The sequence below is a fragment of the Ostrea edulis genome, chromosome 7, assembly GCF_947568905.1.
Source record: "Ostrea edulis chromosome 7, xbOstEdul1.1, whole genome shotgun sequence".
Lineage (NCBI taxonomy): Eukaryota > Metazoa > Mollusca > Bivalvia > Ostreida > Ostreidae > Ostrea > Ostrea edulis.
This window is the reverse complement of record NC_079170.1, coordinates 82940528-82963627: the sequence shown is the minus strand read 5'-3', so window position 1 is coordinate 82963627 and position 23100 is coordinate 82940528. Positions and strand designations below refer to the sequence as shown.

The 23100-nt window shown below is 34.3% G+C and overlaps 2 protein-coding genes across 6 annotated transcripts in view; one reads left to right on the top strand and one right to left on the bottom strand.

Annotated features, from left to right (window-relative positions):
- LOC125654168 (uncharacterized) overlaps positions 1–22740 on the top strand; it is a 31735-nt gene extending 8995 nt beyond the window's left edge. For 2 of the 3 annotated variants that reach the window (XM_056145542.1, XM_056145543.1), the window contains exons 2-8: positions 12719–12865; positions 15157–15285; positions 16082–16399; positions 17478–17651; positions 18394–18754; positions 19576–19823; positions 19948–22740. In XM_056145542.1, coding sequence (XP_056001517.1) covers positions 12719–12865; positions 15157–15285; positions 16082–16399; positions 17478–17651; positions 18394–18754; positions 19576–19823; positions 19948–20309 — 1739 coding nt within the window. In that variant the 3' untranslated portion in view covers positions 20310–22740. Of the gene's footprint in view, positions 1–12362; positions 12516–12718; positions 12866–15156; positions 15286–16081; positions 16400–17477; positions 17652–18393; positions 18755–19575; positions 19824–19947 lie in introns of those variants that run through there. The other variant, XM_048883961.2, reaches the window with a different exon arrangement.
- LOC125654167 (protein tyrosine phosphatase domain-containing protein 1-like) overlaps positions 1–23100 on the bottom strand; it is a 44427-nt gene that overhangs the window by 17376 nt on the left and 3951 nt on the right. For all 3 annotated transcript variants that reach the window (XM_056145540.1, XM_056145539.1, XM_056145541.1), the window contains 5 exons: positions 10671–10836; positions 9465–9545; positions 7545–7660; positions 6798–6819; positions 2–108 (listed from right to left, as the gene is read on the bottom strand). In XM_056145540.1, coding sequence (XP_056001515.1) covers positions 2–108; positions 6798–6819; positions 7545–7660; positions 9465–9545; positions 10671–10836 — 492 coding nt within the window. The remainder of the gene's footprint in view (position 1; positions 109–6797; positions 6820–7544; positions 7661–9464; positions 9546–10670; positions 10837–23100) is intronic.

Below are 23100 nucleotides of genomic sequence, written 5' to 3'. Positions count from 1 at the left end.
CCCAGTCCTGCATGACAGTGGACCGCGACCTTCCCCTCAGTGACAGCGAACTGTAACACCTTAATTATGTCCAGCACGGTACTTAATGCGGCAACTCCATAGTCCGGCCTGGAAACAGAAAACTAATCATTTATACAGCACATAAGTTTGATCATATACAAGTGTAGTTCGAACTCCATAAAACATTGTACTTTATGCACATCAAAAAATAACAAGAGTGCCGCAAACGGTACAGTATACGCCAGTCGGACAGTGAGCCTTTGACTAAATATCAGGGCAATATCTGCATCCGTAATGAAAAAAAGTCCGGAAAATTGTCTGACCTATTTCTTGTCCAAAAGTTGGCCAAGGATGGACCAATCCAGCTGAAATGCAAACTGAACTTGTATTCCTCTGAGAGGAAGCCTTTGGTCAAATATTGGGGCAATATCTGCATACTCTAACAGTTCTTGAGGGAGATATTGTGACCAAATTTCAAAGTTGTACATGCATCTGTTACAGAAAAAAGTCCGGACAACATGACCCCGGACGGATGGACGCACAGACAGCACCATATAACATCATATGTCCCGTCTTATGACAGGCATATAAAAATGTAAATTACAGAGACTTATTCTAAGAGATTAAGTGTGAATTTCATTTATTTATACTGCATGTACATCAAAAAATAAAACATGTAAATTATAGAGACTTGCTCAAGAAATTAAGTGTGAATTTCATTTATCAAGCTATCTGTATACCTAATTTTTTTTTTTATTGTTTGATGTTTTATTTGACTTACAGTATATACAGTATATGTAATTTAACTACACAATAATACCATCAATATTCATAAGCAAGACATTTTCATAAATATAAAGAAAGAGAAAGAAAGAAAGAAAGAAAGAACAAATAAAACAAAGAGGGGCGTGGAACACAATCTTAGGTTAAAAATAAACCTTTTTAATACACGAATACAATCATAAATTATCAAAAATATTTTGCCGGTATATCTCTCAAACTCCCTATACCTGCAGTTTTTCAACAACAAAAAGCTTTTCAACTGTAATTCTATCATTGATATTTTTTTTTAGATGCATCTATAATAATACTTAATTTACTTATACATGTACTTAAGAATTTACTGATATAAATATATTGCTTTATCATCAGAATTATCAAAATTTCCACCTTGTGTATATATTCTTATCAGCTAATTTTCCAAAAAGAATTGCTTGTCTATCAAAACTAATATGCCTGTCCAGTTTTTCACAAAGCCATTCTTCAATTCCGTACCAGATCTCTTTCACACATGGACATTCTACAAATATGTGATCAATAGTTTCAAAATCCCTCTTGCAAAATGTGTAAATTAGGAAATCAACAATTCTAAGTTTATGTAAATAATAGTTGCATGGAAATCTTTTGTGCAAGATTTGAAACTGTATCCATTGCAATTTAGATTCTATAGTTGTTTTAAAAGGAAGTTCAAACCCTTACAGAAATGAGATGTACCCGAAAGGTACCCAAAATGTAAGGTACCCGAAGCAACTTTTTCCTTGAAAAATGTACCCAAAAAGTACCCGCAAAAAACTTAGCCATTTTTCGACAGTACCCAGAACGTACCCGACTATTGTAAAAAGTACCTAAAATGTACCCAGATTAAAAATTGAAAAGTTAAAAAGTACCTGAAATGTACCCAACAGAAAAATATAAATGTTCAAATGTACCCAAATTGTACCCAGGGTATCAATTAAGGAAGTTAAAATGTATTCGATATGTACCCACTTTAAAGTTACTAAGTTGAAATGTACCCGAAATGTACCCAACAAAAAATATTAATGTTGAAATGTTTACCAGAAATGTACCCTGGGTAGAAGACACCACTCATCATAATATGTCCTTCCTGTTACAAATTTTAAAATGCCAATAAAAAATCAAAATCATTATGGAAACTTTTGCAAACTGCATTGACATGATGGTGGAAAGGTCTTCCATAAAAATAAATTAAAAAACACTTCTCACAACAACCAATGACAACAATTTATACCTATGAACATTGCAAAATGTGACAATTTCTAAGTAGCAAGATAATCTGTACATTATTAAAATGATTAACTTATTAAATTATTGCAAAACAGTTTTGAAAAACTCTTTATAGTAGATATTAACAACTTGGAAATATTTCAAAAGACTTTGGTGCACAAAATGATATTAAATGAAAGAAATTTTAGTGATTATGTTACCTGTAACAGGAGAGACCTGCTTATAACAGGAAAGACAGTCATCGTAACAGGACAGACAAATCAGTGACTTTTCATAAATCTATAATCTATCTAGTATCAATAAATTTTCTTGTCTATATTTATTACAGATGTATCATGGAAAAAATGAATAATTAAATACAGAAATGTTTGAATTAAAATTATGAGACAGCAGCTCAACTTTTTTCTATAATAAAGAAATATAACAGGAGGGAAGAAAATTGTAACAGTAGAGACATTTTTGGTACTAAGAAAGGAAAATTCACACTTGTTAGAATTATTTTTATTGAAACATAAGAATCAACACTTTTCAGATTAATAGTTTTGTTGATAATTCTGCACCATTTGTATTTTCAAATTACGAAGAAAATTAAAGAAATCGAAGATTTTCTTTTTTGTTACAGGATGGACAGCTTGACTGAATGAACTTTTGTGCATTAAAGTCATATTTTAAAGATATATCAGAATAACGAACATTTGGAAATTAATACAATACATATATAAAACAAGAGATACTGTGAGCAATGCTCACTAAGAATACCCCCCGCTTACCCCAATCTCCCAAAGGGTGTTGGTAATAGGTAAAACTTCAGTATTATGATCCAAAAGGTATCTAGGAACACAGCATCTCCATGCAATGAAAAAAGCCATTAAAGAATTTAAATGGAATCCACATTGCTACTTCGATGTCCAGTGCGCGTGACCTTTGACCTTTTGACCCCAAAATCGATAGGGAACATCTTCATCCCATGGGTAGTCCATATGAATGATATGGTGACTGTAGGTGGAAAGGATAACGCTTTAGAGCCCGGAAACCATACTGCTACTTCAATGTCCAGTGCACTTGACCTTTGACCTTTTGATCCCAAAATCGATAGGGAACATCTTCATCCCATGGATAGTCCATATATATGATATGGTCACGGTAGGTGGAAAGGATAATGCTTTAGAGCCCAGAAACCATTGCATCTACATGCAGACGGACGGACAGACAGACGGACAACCCGATTCCAGTATACCCCCCCCCCCCACAACTTGTTGCGGGGGGTATAAAAACCCATCAAACCATCATTTGATCTACTTAAATGAATGTTACAGGAGAGACATAATCAGTTAGCACTAAAAGATGACAATGGGATAAACAAGGTTCAGTAAATTATGACCATTTCACAACAACAGGGATAATTCTCCTGTCCATACATGTATATCAAAACATGACAAATATGATGGCACTCTTAGTTGTTCAAATTTAATATATTTACATTGTATACTGTAACATTTAATTTCAATCTAATGAGATTAGGAATGTTGATTGGTGTTTTAGCAAAACTGAAGAGAGAAAAGCAATACAAAGTAATCAAGTATTCTCTAGGTCCTTCCTATATTGATGACGGATATGGTTATAAACTTTTATTTCTTCAATACCACTCCAAGTCTCATTGTTTATTATAAGGTACGTAAGAATGTCTTTTTTTTAACTGATCAAACTCCGTATTATAGCTATAACATGTCGCTTTCTGTAGTAATTAAGTTTCTTGTCAAAACAAAGTGATGCATATCAATCTGATCTCACATTAGGATTGCAAAATTTGGATAATTTTAAAATAGTGGAATTAAGAATGACTGTGTATCAACTTAGTGATGCAAGAACTTTTGTTTCCATGATTGTCTCAATTCTCTCTTTTGCAACAAACTGCAAATGTTTAGATACATATGTTCTGTGACAATTGTCCTGTTCATGCTGCCACATTTTGGTATATTGCATGTTAGCGTGTTGCCAAATATTCAAGAGGTTTAATATCATACTAGATGCATTTTGAAGGAAAACCAGAAATTAATCATTTCATTCTATTCAAATAATGTATACTGTGAGCGTTAAAGTTTTATGTTCTCTGTCCCTGTTACACAACCCTGTCCATCGATCCATTACAAATTTAACCAATAATTATATTTTCTATGGAAAAAAAATCAGGATTGTATGTTTTTTGTTACTTAACGAGTAAATATCAAATGAGCATACATTTCATTAGTTCAAATAGGATTTTGTCCTTAAACTAAAATAGAAAGTATGTCTGTCCTGTTGCCGGAATCTGTCCTTCCTATTTTTGAATTTTTAAATGATGTTCTGACCAATTCTTTTTTTTTAAAACTCTAAATCATACATGTCTTTTAGTGAGGATTTGAATAGGCATGCATTTAATCATTCAAACCAATATTTACTTTAAGATGCAGAAATAATTTTAATGTGCATCCCTCCTGTTACAAACTCCCGTCCTTCCTGTTACATATTCAGCAATGCTTTATTCTCGAATGGATTTTAAGTCAGAAAATGGTAAAAGTTCCAAATCACAATTGTCTTTTGATGGAAATTCTAATAAGTCTGCATTCAATAATTGAAAATAATATTTACTCCTTTTAGATGGAAGAAAATTTAGTTTTATCCTTCCTGTTACAAAATCTTGTCCCTCCTGTTACAAAAGGTGATGTAACAGGAGAGAAAGTAACAGGAGAGACAATTCTCATGTGAAACTAATTTATTTTCCCTAATTAAATCTCTATACTAAATTATAATTCTGAAATTTTGAAATAAACTTAACAAGCTACTTTGCAGTGCAAATTAAATGTTTTTTGTGGACATATTTTGCATTATTTTCAATGTAACAGGGGTAAGACTCGTACATTTTCTACTCCTACAATGTACTCTCTACTTGGAACTTTTTCTCCTTTATTAATACATTCAGAACCACATTTTGTATGTAGCATGGTACAGTGAAAACACCACTTAGGGCAGGGTTTTGAAATACCATTTGAATCATGTATCATATTTCTATTCCTTGCATTTCTGTTTCTGTAACAGGAAAGACACAAATCTGGGGGACAACACTTTACAGATAATTTCAGAACAACACGTGTCAAATTATTAACACTCACATGATTTTAGGAATTCACACATACATATAATAAATTATGATATATAAAAAAAATAAAATTGAAATCTGCAGCATAAAATACACTATAACACTCCAATTTGTCCGTTTCATGGCTTGGGACATCAAAATATCAATGTATTTGCAAGTTCTAAGGGTAGTTGTCAGCCTAAGTAATTGGCTGCAACATATTTTTTTTACTTGCAGACTTAAAACTCATAATACATTACTAATTCCATATGAAAGTTTAGGAAATTTCGCTTTTCAAAATTGATTTTTGTGCTTGGGACACAAATTTTGGCGGATTTTTATAATGACTCTTCTACCATTTCCTGTAAATTATTACAAAATTTTATTCCTAATAAATCCAATGTTTTATTGTTCCAATCAAATTTCCACCTTGTATGGTGGAAAATATCCTTTGAAAATTGTTTGCTACCTATATCCAAATCATTTTTGTCTTTGTAAAATTTATCTTTAGACCTGAAATTATTGTAAAGTAATTTAGGACTCTAATAATGCCATCCATGGAAGTGGGAGACCCATCTAAATTAAATGAGGTGTCATCTGCATATTGAAATATCTTATATCCTTCCCCATCAATAGTAATGCCTTTAATATCTTTGTTTTTGCATATTAGAATATTCTATTATTAAATTTTCCAAAACAAACTGCAAAATTTCTGTTCTCCACATCCACCTACATGTATAGACAGCTAGTAATTCATATATCATAATAGCAAAAGTCATGCGTAATACATGTACCGCTGTATTTATTATTTAATTTTTTTCTGTTAAAAGTGACATATAGGCCCGATGGGCCGGGTGTTTAAATTCCTATTATTCTGTTTAATGTATTTTTCAATTATGTAATGTATAAAACACATGTCACTGTAATAAGTCATTTACTTATTTACTTACTTAGAATACCAAGTATTTCTGAATCAGCACATAGAAGAAATAAAGTAAGGAGATATAGGATCGCCCTGCCACAGCCCCGTTCTGCACTGATTGTGACATAATTCCATTTAGAATGACACATGACTTCATTTGATTGTAAAATAATTTTATCCAGTTTTGAATAGAAATATCAAAATTAAAAAAAAACAATGTTTCTTGAATAAATTTCCAGGAGACAGTATTGAAAGCCTTTTCAAAATCGATAAGCATCAGAAGCCTGAAGGAAGAAGAAATAACTTGCTAACAAACAAAAATGACATTAACTTAATACATGTATGTATATATAAAATTTTCCATCAATTATGAAACAACTTCCACAAATTCGCATTCACATGGCAAAGCATATGTAACGTGAAATTCGTAACATTTAATTTGGAACAGGAAACTGTCAAGCAATGAACAGAAATTGTATACAAATCTTGATTAACTTATGAATGTCTCACTTTCTTTCTTTAAACATGTCATAGGGATGACTAGAAATAAATGAAATTCACTTCAGCAAGACAGTATATAAAGTTTAATAACTGCAAGTAGATATAATCTTAACATTAAATCGTTATGTAACAAACATTGACTGAGAAAAAAAATGTCCTTCAAATCAATTTGTGTACTTTTGTGCGTATATACTTATAGAGTGGAAAAAAGAAACAAGTAAAAACATATCTTACCATCCAAAATTGTAAAAGAAAACTGAAAAAAAAATGTTTAAAAAATAAACCTACATATACATATTATTTCATAATACGCATACAAAACAGTAGTCATTTAGAAGTCAAAATCTGATACCAGCTGACAATACCAGAGAAAAGATTGCTCAATATAGCACCATGATGATAAAACACTTGGAAATACTTTTAAATATTTTATATGATATATCACGGGTACCTGTAAAGTGCGAGACGAAATCGAAACGAAACGAAATCTACCGAAACGAAACGAAATCTACCGAAAATCTACCAACTTTTAAAACTTTGTGTCAGTTAAGCCGAAAGCCTACATCAAAGGGGAGGCGAATTTTATTTACATGTGTAAACTTTAACAGGGGCTAAGATATCATTTTTAATCATTATAATTAAAAGAGTTTGATTATACAATCTGTTTCGTTTCGGTGGGTTTCTTTTCGGTAGATTTCGTTTCGTTTTGTTTCGATATCGTTTCGCACTTTACAGGTACCCAATATATCACCGATTCAGCTTCTTCATATAAAGATTAATGTACAACCATTAATACAATTAAGCGGTACAAATACATTGACTGACATTTTGAAACTTACGTCACGTCAAAACACTTCAACACTATTTTAAAACAGTTTTACATCCCATGCATTGTATTAATAGACGATGGTTTTAAATAATTATATCACTAGTATGTGAGTAAAATATTGCAAACATTTAGTGTGTAAAGCAGGGACTAACTGTTGTTATCCATGAACATCTCCGGGTCGTAAGAGAACCCCGCCTTCTCCAGCCCCTCCCCGCAGTCAGCATGTTCCCCTGTCTTCTGAAGGTTCAGCACACTCTTTATGTCATGTCTACAAATCAAAACTCACAATACACGAATCGATCTATCGAGATCAATGTAACCTCTACAAAACTCACAATACTCAGATCGATCTATCGACATCAATGTAACCTCTACAAAACTCACAATACTCAGATCAATCTATCGAGATCAATGTAACCTCTACAAAACTCACAATACTCAGATCGATTTAGCGAGTTCAATGTTACCTCTACGAAACTCACAATACTCAGATCGATTTAGCGAGTTCAATGTTACCTCTACAAAACTCACAATACTCAGATCGATTTAGCGAGTTCAATGTTATCTCTACAAAACTCACAATACTCAGATCGATCTAGTGAGTTCAATGTTATCTCTACAAAACTCGCAATACTCAGATCAATCTAGTGAGTTCAATGTTATCTCTACAAAACTCACAATACTCAGATCAATCTTTCAAGCTCAATGTCATGTCTACAAAACTCAAAATACACAGATTGACCTATCGTGTTCAGATATCAATGATTAGTCAGTACTGGACTACTAGTGTCAGATATCAATGATTAGTCAATACTGGACTACTAGTGTCAGATATCAATAATTAGCCAGTATTGGACTACTAGTACCAGATATCAATGATTAACCAGTACTGGACTACTAGTGTCAGATATCAATAATTAGTAAGTACTGGACTACTAGTGTCAGATATCAATAATTAGTAAGAACTGGACTACTAGTGTCAGATATCAATAATTAGTAAGTACTGGACTACTAGTGTCAGATATCAATGATTAGCCAGTATTGGACTACTAGTACCAGATATCAATGATTAGTCAGTAATGGACTACTGGTGTCAGATATCAATGATTAATCAGTACTGGACTACTAGTGTCAGATATCAATGATTAGTTAGTACTGGACTACTAGTGTCAGATATCAATAATTAGTCAGTACCGGACTACTAGTGTCAGATATCAATAATTAGTCAGTAATGGACTACTAGTGTCAGACATCAATAATTAGTCAGTATTGGACTACTAGTGTCAGATATCAGTAATTAGTCAGTACTGGACTACTAGTGTCAGATATCAGTAATTAGTCAGTACTGGACTACTAGTGTCAGATATCAATAATTAGTTAGTACTGGACTACTAGTGTCAGATATCAATGATTAATCAGTACTGGACTACTAGTGTCAGATATCAATGATTAGTTAGTACTGGACTACTAGTGTCAGATATCAATGATTAGTCAGTACTGGACTACTGGTGTCAGATATCAATGATTAGTCAGTACTACACTACTAGTGTCAGATATCAATGATTAGTCAGTACTGGACTACTAGTGTCAGATATCAATGATTAGTCAGTACTACACTACTAGTGTCAGATATCAATGATTAGTCAGTACTGGACTACTAGTGTCAGATATCAATGATTTGTCAGTACTGGACTACTGGTGACAGATATCAAAGATTAGTAACTACTGGACTACTAGTGTCAGATAGGAGTACATAATCAGATCCCACTGTTATCTTGGGTTCAAAGTACAAAGTAAGAAATCTAAAGTGACACATGTAAAAAGAAAGAAACGGGTACACAGGATTCCGGTACACAGGATTTCGGTACACAGGATTCTGGTACACAGGATTCCTGTACATCTGTTTCTGGTACATCTGTTCTGATTCTGGTACATCTGATTCTGGTACATCGGATTTTGGTACTGATCGGTGAATTACGTGGGTAGACTTTGTAGATATAAACTCAAATCACACTATCTGAATTAAATGCGTAGCATTAGAATACAATTAACATAAGAGCAGTGTAACTTACTTTACAAACTGATCCAAGATGTTATTCTCCTTCATTTGTTTGGTTGAAGGTCTCGCCATGGCAAGAATGTTGTCTGTTACCCTGTCAACAGAAGCGTCAACATAAAATTTAGTGTCTTTAATCAAATAGAGAGCAATCAAAAGGAATAAGTCACCTACAAACATATGTGTCATTGATGTGGGGGTTGATCTGGATACTGTATCCCCCCCCCCCCCCTCCCCACTCTCACCCCCCCCCCTTTAAAAAAAACCCAACGAATTTCTGTTCATAGTACCAGTTGCATTATCTTTTTTTATATCTGATGTAATATCATCACTTGAATGTGTTTATAAACATGATGAAGGCAATCCGTGTCACTGTGAACAATATGTAATATACACTGTACCATCTTCACAAGGACTAACACTTACAAACACTCAAGTATCTCCACATAGTGCAGTAATTATATTCATACTTGTATATTGTACTGTCATTATTTATACTTGTACCGTATTAGTCATACTTTGTTAAGTCAGCTGCACTAGTATACTGTACTTAGAGGACAGTCAATGCTTTTTAGTTGGATAAAACAAATTTATTTCAGGAGTAAGACAGGATTTTTTTTATCATTTTCGAATTTTTTCATATTTGCAAATTTAAAAAATTCCTGTCTGACGAGTTAAATAAATTTCATATCCAACTGCAGTACAAAGCTTTGAATTTCTTATTTATTACATTTTCTTTGCTTTTAGAACATGATTATTTCAAATCTTAAAGGATGCATCTACACAGGCAAATGTGCCTCACGTGAATTTCACGTGAATTGCTCTTCACGTGAAATTCACGTGAACCGTTCACGTGAAATTCATGTAAATTTCACGTGAATTTCACGTGAAAAGTGATTCACGTGAAATTCACGTTAATATGCTCACATGAAATTCACGTGAATCACTTTTTACGTGAAATTCACGTGAAATTTTTAACGTGAAATTCATGTGAATTTCACGTGAAATTCACGTGAGGCACATTTGCCTGTGTATGGGTCGCACTGTAAAAACATTATTTTCAATCAATGGATGAATTATAGTTCTTCACGGTTGAAAATGTAATAAAGTAGTTTATTTAGTTGTACATTGTATTGTAAGTAGTTTTTAATTAGTTCCCCCCCCCCCCCCCCATGATTCCTTGGTCAAGTAGAAATTTCTTCCCGAGGTGTGCGAGACATACCAGTTTGAGTAGAGCCCGTCAATAGCCATCTGTTCCCTTGACCAGTTCTCGGACGTGCAGTACTTGCATTTTTTTCCTCCACAAAACAGGGCACACTGCTTCTCCCCCGAGATCAGGTTTCGTGCATGCTCGGAGAACTTGGTGTATTTTGCAGATGGCCGTTTACCTAGAAAACAAAACAATGAAGTTATGGACACAAATTAGAATAAGATCATAATGAATTTATAGATATGAATTCTGGATGCAGAATATATGTTTTTCAATTCCATGGATAAAGTGTAATGGCTTTTTAAAAGTCTATTTGCTTTTGGGATTTTTTTTCTCTCCACATTTACTTTACTGCAAATGGAAATTATATAAGTGGAAGATGATAAAGATATTGATGATAAATTCTTTTATTTCAACAGGGTACAGGTAACACTACATTTGGTATCAAATGACTAAACGACAAGTTAACAGTGTGGTCCTGTATAAAACAGATTCTTCATTTAAGACTGATAAGAGAATAGAAAAAACATGAAAATAGTATGAATAAAAATATATACATGATACAACTGATGTGTGTGTTTTATGTGTGCATTCATGTTTGTGTGTCTGCATCTATCTCTATCTCTGAGTCTCTCTCTCTCTCTCTCTATCTCTCTCTCTCTCTCTGGCTGTGTGTGAATCTCTCTGTGCCCCCACCCCTGTTTTATTTTAAAAGTACAGTCAAAGAAATCGGTATATTGTCACAGCTAACACAGCTTACCTAAAATCAAAATAATTATTGGAAAACCAATATTATGCAGGAATCTATATATAAATCATTAGGCAATGTTTTTTTGTTTTTGTTTTTTTTTTTTCCTTTAATTTTTTAACATTTAGATTCCCTTCCCTTTCTGGAACACACGAAAGGCATTTATTGATTACAAGAACCTCTATCCCCATATCTTAGCAGGGCAGTAAATGCAGATTAATTGGCCCTGCCCCCCCCCCCCCCCCCCCCATCCCCTTCGTACAAATGTACCCTTTATATGGAGAAATGGGTGGCTTTAGGAACGTTGCAAACCTAAAGAAAACTGTATCAAAGCTTTCTATCCGACATAAATGTAATATCTCATATTTACTGCTCCCCGGGTACAAATAACCCCTAAACATTGCTTCTATATATCTAAACATAGACCTAAAGCGAATTTGCTTTCTGTCTATGTGATTTGAATAAAAGTAAACACAAAAAGAATACATTTTTCATCATTGTTCTTTTATTCACCCACATTTTTTTTAATTTTTATTTTTTAAATCAGACTTCATAGCATGCATTTACGTGTTTACAGTGTTTTGTTTGTTTTTTTTATAAAAAAAAAATGTCGGGATTTTCCCAATCTATAAATAATCCCACACTCCCAGTTTATAAATAGCATACATGTTTTAAAATATGTTTGATATCTGCAGACTTTATTTCATATGTACATAATAAACCGATAAACAATGTTAAGATTAAAACATGCAAATGAGACATTCCACAATGTTTAAACATCGTTTTCCCCGCCAAATCACGCATGCAGTGTGTCCTATACATACACTGTAAACTAAATACAAAACTACGTGACCTACAGACATGTATTTGTCTCTTGCAGTTGTACATATTAATTTATTCAATGGGAAATACCCCGACTGGCACGTAAAAATACAACCTAAATTTACCCGTTTCTTTATTTAGTCAGATGACTTCAGCCTGCGAGGTATTAAATATGTGTAAGCTCCCTAAACTTCAATCATTTTTAACCCTCTGTCTTAGAATGAAGGTGTTACAATTCTGGAGAGTAATTTGTGCGATCTGTCTTCACGCCTTGCATAGTAACGGGGGTATGACAATCTTTATTCGATTTATATATACAATACAATGCTTAGTCACTTGCGACCTTACGGATTAAATTTAAACCCATTACTTTATCTAAAAGTAAACCCAACTTTTTTTTAAAAAAATGCATGTCTAATATAGAGAAAAAACAATAACAGTTTTTCATATGTAAAATTTCAATATAATTGTTTTCATTCCATGTTTGCAGCATGGGCGGCCGACGATTGCATTTGGTTTGCAAAGAACGGCAATATGACGGTATCGAAATACGACAGAAGGTCTCAAATCTGTTGCGATTCATCCGGAATACACAATAAATCTCTCCGGGACGGCCATCCTGTGGACTGCTGTGGGGGTAAGTTTTCATTTCATGTGTACACGTGCATTTGGTTTGTTGTTCGTATCGAAAATATCATCGGAATGCTTACGGTCACAGGTACTTTAAATGCCTGTTACACGGGTGGAATGTGTAGACACCATCCGTGTCTATTCGTGCATGATATTTACTACACACTAATCTAATCGAGCTGAATGTCAACTATAATGTAATATGATGCCGCAATGAAAATGGGTGAGGGGTGATTAATATGATCTGTGAAAACGACGATTTGTTGGTGTCATGATACACTTTTCTGTTGTATGATGACGAAATACACAATGCATGTAGGCCCTATGTATACACGTATATTTTAAGGTACAACACTTTTTATTATACCTGAATGTGTCCCGAATATTTATGGTATCTGATTTTCAAACTCATGATTCCTATTCCCTGCGTTCCAAATTGAATCATTATCTTCGTTTACCAAAGTATTCGAAAACGCTCTTCAATACACAGACGTACACAGGGGCGGATCCACCAGGAATTGCGGTTGGGGGTGCAACTTTTTGAGGCAAGGGATCTGGGGGTCCGCCTTTAGGCCCCCAGTGGGTCCAGGGCGAAGCTCTGGTGGGGGTCCAGGAAGCGGAAGCTCCCGGATTTTACAGATTTAATAGGGCTTAACTAGAAATATGTCTCCTATGCAGTAATTTTTTACTATTTTCTGTCATTTTTGATAAGGTGAAATGAATAAAATGGCGCAAATTTTCAGAGTTTTTAGAAAAAATGTAAATTCTCCCATTAAAAGTAATTCAATAAATAAAAAGATTTTGTCATTTATTTCTCCGAGAGTGGAAGAAATTATTGCTTCTTTTATCGTGTATATTTTTCTAAACAAGTACATGTATGGAATTATGGAATGAGCTACCATTAAACATAAAATTATCACTGTCCCTACCTGTTACCATGAATTTTAACCATATTATTATTCTAAATACACTTTGTTTTACAATGTATATGATCACGGAATCTATCATTTCATTCTTGGCGGAGTGGTTAGAGCATCGCGCTCAAAATCACACGGCCTCTCACCTCTGTCGGCGCGAGTTTGAATCCCACTCGCGCCGGTAAGTAAGTTTCCCAGTTTACTTTCGGAAGGGCGGTGGTCTCTTCCCAGATACATTGTATCTGGGTTCTCTTCCACCAATAAAAACTGGGCGCCACCAGATAACTGAAAAATTGTTGAGTGTGACGGAAAACATCAATCAATCAATCAATCAATTCATTTTAATCTTTGATTGTACGTATCTTCATGAATATATTGTTTGTATTTCAGAATGCCCCGAGGAGGAATAGTTATTAGTATCATGTACTAATCGGACTACCTTCTCTAGATTGATTGGTTGTATCTCGTTTAACGTCCCTCTCGAGAATTTTTCACTCATACGGAGATGTCATAATTACAAGGTGAAGGGTTGCAACATTTAGGCCTACATGTGTGTATGCTCGGCTCGGGAGGGGACTTTATCGTGCGACACCTGATGTGACACGGGACCACGGTTTTCGCGGTCATCATCCGAAGGTCCGCCCCGTTTAGTCGCTTCTTGGGACAAGCAAGGAGTACTGAGGACCTATTTTAACCCGGATCCCCACGGGAAACTTGATAATAATTAATCATTATAACTCGGCGTGATAACGGTAACAGTCATTACGCGGTCTGCATGTCATTTTGTCAACTTCACCGCTCTCCCGTTGAGCTCTTACTTCTCCTTGACACCTGATCCCACCCACAGGGGCTCGGTTGTCAAATAGTTTTGTATTATTTGTTCCCGAATAATAAATTATATGAATAAAATACACCACCAAAATCCACCTTTTTTTCGTCGTTTTAAAAGAGGTGTATCATGTGTACATTACTTTTTTTAATGTAAACATGATACAACTTTTTTAAAACAACGAAAAAAGCGGATTTTGGTGGTGGATTTTATTCATATACATGTAATGTATTATTCGGACACAAATCAATTGCTAATTCGGGAACAAATAATACCAAACTTAAATATCTGACAAGTGAGCCCGTGATCCCAAACTTAAATATCTGACAAGTGAGCCCCTGTGATCCCACCTCTGATGTCTGTCCAGGGCTCTGTGTTTGTCCCAGCTGCACATCTGTAGCTCTCAGGAACAATATCGGGACACACTATCCTCTGGTATTGTCAATTCCAATATTTTCCCAGAGAGCCACATATTGCCCTACTCTTAATTTTATATTCTTGATTTATGAAATTAATGACTGAAATATTGAGTTAGTAAATTTTCCATTCTAGATAAAACTTACGACACACGCAACAAGATATGCTGTGGAAATTTAAGTCACGATAAATACATACAGACTGGACCGGACGCGGGAAAGCCCCGAGTCTGCTGCGGAAATCAATTCTTTGTGGAAGACAGGCGTAAGTACAAATAATGACGTCATTTAACTTCATTCCACACAGTCGTATACATGTATAATTCAATATAAAGGATATTCTTTACCTTTCATATCCCCACAGAATTTGTTTTGTTTGTATGTTGTTTGTTTGCATGTTGTTTTGTTTGTATGTTGTTTGAATGTTGTTTTGTTTGGATGGTTTTTTTTGCATGTTGTTTTGTTTGTATGTTGTTTTGTTTGTATGTTGTTTTGTTTGTATATTGTTTTGTTTGTATGTTGTTTTGTTTGTTGTTTTGTTTGTATGTTGTTTGTTTGTATGTTGTTTTCTTTGGATGTTTTTTTTCCATGTTGTTTTGTTTGTATGTTGTTTTGTTTGTATGTTGTTTTGTTGTATGGTTTTTTTTGCATGTTGTTTTGTTTGTATGTTGTTTTGTTTGTATGTTGTTTTGTTTGTATGTTGTTTTGTTTGTATATTGTTTTGTACGTATGTTGTTTGTTTGTATGTTGTTTGTTTGTATGTTGTTTTGTTGGTATGTTGTTTTGTTTGTTTGTTGTTTTGTATGGATGTTGTTTGTTTGTATGTTGTTTGTTTGTATGTTGTTTTGTATGTATGTTGTTTGTTTGTATGTTGTTTTGTATGTATGTTGTTTGTATGTATGTTGTTTTGTTTGTATGGGTTTTTTTGCATGTTGTTTTGTTTGTAAGTTGTTTTGTTTGTATGTTGTTTTGCATCCTAAAAATAAGTTATTAAAATGTCATCTATGACAAACTGAAATTGTCTTTGACGTCTTTCTTAATGAAATATCTTTTAATTTTAGTCAAATACTGTTGTGGAGATGCCTACATCCCTTGGAGACTTAAGTGCTGCGGTCGAAAGTCACCTTACAACAATTCTGCTTCCGCGTGTGTGGATGACCTGGTCGTTCCGATCAAGCACCATATCTGCAATGGGCAGATATTTAGCTTACAAAAACAAAAGTGCTGCAGGACTTCTAACCTGAAATCCCTGTACAATGTTTCCTCATGGGACAGGAATTTTAGTTGCTGTGGTGATAAGCTGTTTGATAAAAGAGAAAAACAATGTTGTCGGGGACCACTAACTGTTCAACCGCGAACAGGGAATTGCTGCGGCAAAGGTAAACCATTTAGTCTTATTTTAGAGAGAGAGCTACATCCCATTGTATATCTGAAATAGTTGCACTATTGATACATAAAATAAATTCTTGTAATGAACCATAAGCAAGAAGCTAGAAGATGGCCGTCAGATTCTCAATAGAGAATACAAACCTGTGGACGTTGGATTGACAGAACTAATGAGAGGCTCATGGGCCACAACGCTCACCTGAGTCACATTGACTGCTGTACTTAGTAGATTTTTACCCTCTTTAATCCCATGACAAATTTTGACCCATGTTATGTTCCTCATTTAGCCCCATGGGTTTATCATTTTACACCACTTGAATCCACACAACATTGGGGTGTTTCAATGTTGATATGACTAACATGCCATGATGGCTTTGGTGTTCTGGAGAATAATCTTTTAGAAGATTTTGAAGTTTTTAACCGGACTCCTACATGTATATGCATGTATCTATGTGAAATTTAATCCCCAATTTTAGTCCCAACTTCACCCCAGGATCCATCATAAAATGGAATTCACAAAACTTAGGAATGTCTGTTTATCAGCAGGATAGAGTGTGGCCCTGCTACTGTTGAAAAAGATTTTTTTCCAATTTCCCTATATAAACTTGAGTAAAACTTGCTTCCATATGTATTTAATATGACTAACACAGGCCCTGCTGCTCTCGAGATGAAGAATTTAAAAGATTTGTCCCTATATAATCCAACATAAAACTTTGTGCACTTATTGTGGCCTCACCTTACCCTACGGGGCAATGATAGGAGCAATTTTGATTTTTTTTTAATCTACACCATAAAGGAAGCTTTCACATAGATTTGTCTTTTCTGGTCAAGTGGTTATTGAGAAGATTTTTAAAATATGCTACCACAATTTCACTATTTCTTAATTATCTACCCTTTGCAATGGGTATTACCCTCCATTCGAACAATTATTTTTAATTCCCTTTATCAAAAAATGCTTTATGACAAGTTTGGTTGAAACTGGCCTTGTGGTTCTGGAGAAGTAAAAAAATGTTAACAGTTTATGGATGGACAGGTGAGCTAAAAACTTCTTTCATTTTTTAAACTTTGTAGGGCTTTATAATCCAAGCACAGAAATATGTTGCCAAGGAAACAGCATTGTTTCTTACGGAGTGTTGAAGTGCTGTGGACGTGGGACTGTGAATGCCAGTGACCCCCGAGAACACTGCTGCTTTGCAGGAAAGAAGGCGAAGTCTTTCAGAAATGATCGACAAATCTGCTGTAATGGTAAAGGATGGTATACATATCTCTTGTGAAGAGCTTAATTATTATTTTATAATGGTCAGGGACCTATACTAATAGTTTATACTTAAGATTAAGCATTTTATCTATGTAAGGGGAGTTTTGGTCCTGGAGGGACCGTACCGTTAAATCGTAACACATTCCTTGCGAGATTATGAATTAACTTCCGGCTGACGTGCGTCCGATACCACGGCTCTGGGACCACGCTGATTGAATGTGCACTGTGGTATAATGCGATGATCACGGCTCTGGGACCACGCTGATTGAATGTGCACTGTGGTATAATGCGATGATCGATTTAATGAAACAAAGAGCATTTTATCATTAGTAATTATATTTGGTTACTTTCTTTATTTTATATGTATGTTTTACGTTATATTTCATAAACATTACTCATACGCAGACTCAAGGCATAAAACAGCTATAGGCAAAGTGTCATAATTTTTGGCCTCTGCCTGGCACTCTAACATGCAGGCAAGGTTCTTTAAAATCGTGCCATCGACTAGTGACACTGCATCTCCATTAAGTCATAATTATAAGTGTTTGATATTGGGTATTTGGCGAAGGAACAGTCACTACATATATTAAACATCTTACGTGTTTAACACAGCCTTAGGACCACAAACATCCTAACCACTAGACGATGAACATTGTACTTTTCTTGACATTTTTTAAACAAAGTACTGTTTATGTAATGCTTTCAATGTATGCTATTTCTGTTATCCAGGAGCACTGCATTCGATTACAAATACAGAAAAAGCTACATGCTGTGGCAATCGGATCTACTCCGCCGCAAAACAAGTGTGCTGTAACAGCCAAACCGTCATCAACAAAACGGCCTCTCATCACAGCTCCTGCTGCACTAACGGACCAGGGCTCTACAATTCCTGCGAGGGCCAAATCCATGAAAAGAGGCTTCCAATGTGTGGTAAACTGCCCTACAGGATAGGCAGAGATCTCTGTTGTAATGGTAAAGTTAACAAGGATGCAAAGACGCTGAGAAAGAGATGTTGTACTCCTGGAACTGACTCATATCATCCAGACAACGAAACTTGCTGCCATTCCATTGTTAAGGAAAAGTCTCTGGGGTAAGACATTGTATAGGGCTGGATATATCAAAGTTGAAGTCCTAAACAAACCTCATACATTAATGAACGACTAATAGTTGATCCTCAAACAATGTTATCTCATGAAAACTATGCATTTACTAGATTATCTCAGTCACCATTTTGCAAATTCTAAAGTCCTTCTATTGATCTAGTTTGCCAATACAACCTATCATTGGGTCAAATATAGATGGTCAAATGCCCTCTAACATGTTTCATACCGATTGTTAGGCAGTTCTTGGCACACTGATTTGACTACGGATTACTCCGTTTACCTGATCAAGATAATTATTGGGCTCATGGCAGGTGTGACCGGTCGACAGGGGATGCTCGCTCCTCCTAGGCACCTGACATAACTCTGGTATAACCAGGGGTCTGTGTTTTTCCAACACTCTATTTTGTATTCCTTATAGAACTTATGAGATTGATCACTGTTAATTATCTTCACCTTTCATTTACTAGATTATCTCATGAATGATATACATTTACTTATAGATTAATTATCATCTTCACTAGTCATGCTAGTCAGGAGTTATGATTCACTTAAAACTCTTACCATAAAGATGAAAATAACCGATACTATGTTTAGCTATGAAAAAAAGAATGTCAAAAAAAAAAAAAAAAAAAAAAAAACTAATGCATAAGGTTAATGATAAAGTTATTTATAGAATGTCAGAAAAAAAAACTAAATTATAAAGATAATGGTCAAGTTGTATGAATTCAAGTCTTGGTAGTTAAATTGTAATGTAATTAACTCATCGTTTGGTTAACCTGTAAAAAGTTATTTTTATTTGATGAATTAGGTGCCATGGAAATCGTACAGATAGTGAAAGAAACCAACTGTCAAAATTGTCAAAGATCCTAGAAACTCCAGGTCGTAGAGGACATGGAAATGCCAACAAACCCAGAAGGAAACGCCCACACAAACCCAGAAGGGGACACTTTGACCAGTCTAGGAGTGGTATCTGTGAAATCTGTTCCTCTCAATGGAAACCAAAGCACCTAATGTTTTCCATTTACTCCAAATCAACGAACATCTGTACCCAGAAAGGTATGTCATGTTGAAATCAATCTTTGAGTACATCACCTGTGTACATGTACCATCAAATTGATGCAAAGTGACATTAAAGCTTCAATTCAAAATTTCTAACTCATATAATATTCAAACATTTCAGCAATGAAATTTGTTGTCAACAATGTCACTGAATTTAACTGGAAAGGAGCAGGCTTCCAGTGGAGTTGGCTAAATGTTACCTCCAAACAGAACCTCTACCGCTTAAAAGACCCAGCTATCCGACACAACTTCACACTCCTCCTGCCCTGTGGCTGCCCTCAGCTCCAAAGACTAGTGGGGCTCAAAATTTTACTTCTGACCAACACTGAGTTCAATAAGAGAGAAATATTTTTAGGGGACAGTGACCTCATTTTACCAGGGAAGAGAGAGCTGATAAGGCTTGTTAAAAACATATCGACAACATGCCCAAATTATATTGTACAGAATATATATAAAATAATACAAAAGTCTTCCATAGGGTGAAGCTGCCAAACAGAGGTTCTGCAACCTTTCTAAAAATTACGCCGATTTGGGCCCTAGCTGGCTTATGGTAGCTCAATGCCCAATCATAATCACCGTGTCTGTTGGCATGATCACTGAAGTGTCTTTGAAAAGTTTTTCATAAATTTTATGCATAATACTTGGATTAGGCAGAGGAAGACCCCATTCAATTTCTGATTGATAGACTCTGTCCTTAAAGAATATGGGACTTTGAATTTTCCTATGTACATGTAATGTAAGATAACAGCATTTTCATAGCATGTAATGAATTAAGTTTACTTGTGAAGATTTTATAGATTGCTGAGATTAGTTAGGAAGAGGAAGACCCCTTTTGATTTTAAATCAAATGTTTTTATCAGATAGAGTAACACTGAATGGTACCAGAATAAAATGAAAAATTAACACTTGAAAAATAATTTTTTGGCCATTTGGGTGATATATCAAAGTGCAAACAACACAGGGGATTTTTTAAGAACAAGATGCAGCAGAAAACAATCTGCCATCTGCTAATGTAGTTGAGTGGACATTAGTTTGACAGATGATGTTGACAGAGGTATATGTTAGAGTAAATATGGACAACTGTAGTTGAGTGGACATATTAGTTTGACAGATATTGATGGAGCTGAATAAGCGGGTACATGTAAATATGGATGACAATATCAGTGGAAGTTAACTGACAAGATGTATATATAATCACATGTAATATGAATGTTATTCGCTCAATCTCACAATCCTTCTATCAACAAAAATCAGGGTTCTGCAGCATGACTTGACAAATTTCATCTCCCTTTTCTTTTTTATCAAAAATGTAAAGGTGTGTTCCTGTTGTCATATACCCTAGAACAGACTTTCAAGTTTATCACAACTCTTAATTATACATGTCCATGGATGTCCAAGGGGCAATTAATGGTTGAAATGAACTTTATTTCACTTTTATATTTACGGGACAACAGAAGTTCATTTCAATAATTCTTAAGTCTGTTGAATTTTTCCGGTCAATTTTTGATCACTCAATATTACGGCAAAATCATTTGTGTTCAGTCTATTACAAACAAAGTATTCAAAAACTGTCAAATGTCTCTGGTTACTCTCACTCAGGAAATGAGAGGAAAGGAATGGTAAATCTTGTAAATAATGCATAGGGAGCTGTTCTCATCAGATAAACTATTCCACAGCCATTTTATTTCATGTGTAACTGTCATCTCTTCATTCTTGTGAGTGTATGTACAATATTTACCGACTTTTATGCATTTTCAGAACAAGTCACTTTGTATAAAAATTATATGTTTATTTATGTCCAAAAAAAATAATTTTTGAAAATACTTGAGGATATGAACTGTGATGCTTTTAGCTGCAGTAATGTAGCCCTCTCCGATTTTTTATTTTTTCATTTTGGGATCCCGAAAACGTCAGAATAAAAAAATCGGATAGGGCTACATTATTGCAGTTATGATACCTTATGCTAGGGTACTTCAGGAAGTATATTACAATTACCCCTTCAAGAAAAGTACAGTGCTGTGAAGTGTTGCAGTTCATACCCTCATGTATTTCGAAAATGAAATTTATCTTTTATATATATTTGCATTTTACTTTCATTTCTGTCTGAATTTACAGCCATTAAAATAGTTGTACATCTCAATTGGTGGAGATTTGTAAGGTAAAATCATTGGAAATGTTATAATTATAGTATGAATAACTAGAAATATTCCTTATATTGGTGACATTTCTAAAAACATTGTAGTTGTCTCAAATCCATCGAACTGACCACCATTATGATGATGTATATTATAAAGTATTAATTTAAAGGATTTTATCTGCACATTTTCTAAATGTAAATGCATTTTTTAAATGAATTTTATTGGACTGATGGGTCTGAAATGTAAATCTTTATTATACATGTGTGTATTTGTATTTTTTGTTTATGTACTCATGTGTTCAAAACAAAAAGAATAGGGCAAGGTTGAAAAAAAAATTGGAAAATCAACCATACATATTAATGAATAATTATTTCAGCAAATATTTGAATTCCGTTTAAAAGAATATAAGAGAAACATGCTGATATCTTAATGAAAGAGGTGGGGTGGGATGACCTATTGTACAAAATTGGCACTTTAATCGTCAACTGCATTGTCACATGAATTTATATGTACGTCTCTTTCCTCGTTAACCCGTAATATTTGAATTGATTTCGACATTGTAGACATAAAACGAATGATAGGGCTGTTTGTTTGTGTTCACATATTGTAGATATAAAACGAATGATAGGGCTGTTTGTTTGTGTTCACATATTGTAGATATAAAACGAATGATAGGGCTGTTTGTTTGTGTTCATCATATTGTTTTTATCAGTGATGTTTAATTTCTGAGAAGTATGTTAACATGTTTATGTTATGATTAAAAACTGACACACTAATTAGTAGGGTATTGTGTCTCATATCTGTGATATAAATATATATATATATATTATATACATATATATATAATTTTTTTATTCATGAAATACGAATATGTATATCATCAGAAAGCTTTTCCGCATAATCAGATACAATATAAAAAAAATCATTTTTTTCCATAATATTTTTTATGACCTCAAATCAATTGGTGAAACCATAACCTCATCTTTGCAAGCTAAGTGTCGGATTCGCAAGCTAAGTGTCGGATTCGCAAGCTAAGTGTCGGATTCGCTTTGAGTAAGCAAATAAGACGCTTGGCTTGCGAAGATGCTAACCTACACACTGTGTTGATTTTAAAACGACACAAAAGACGACCCTTG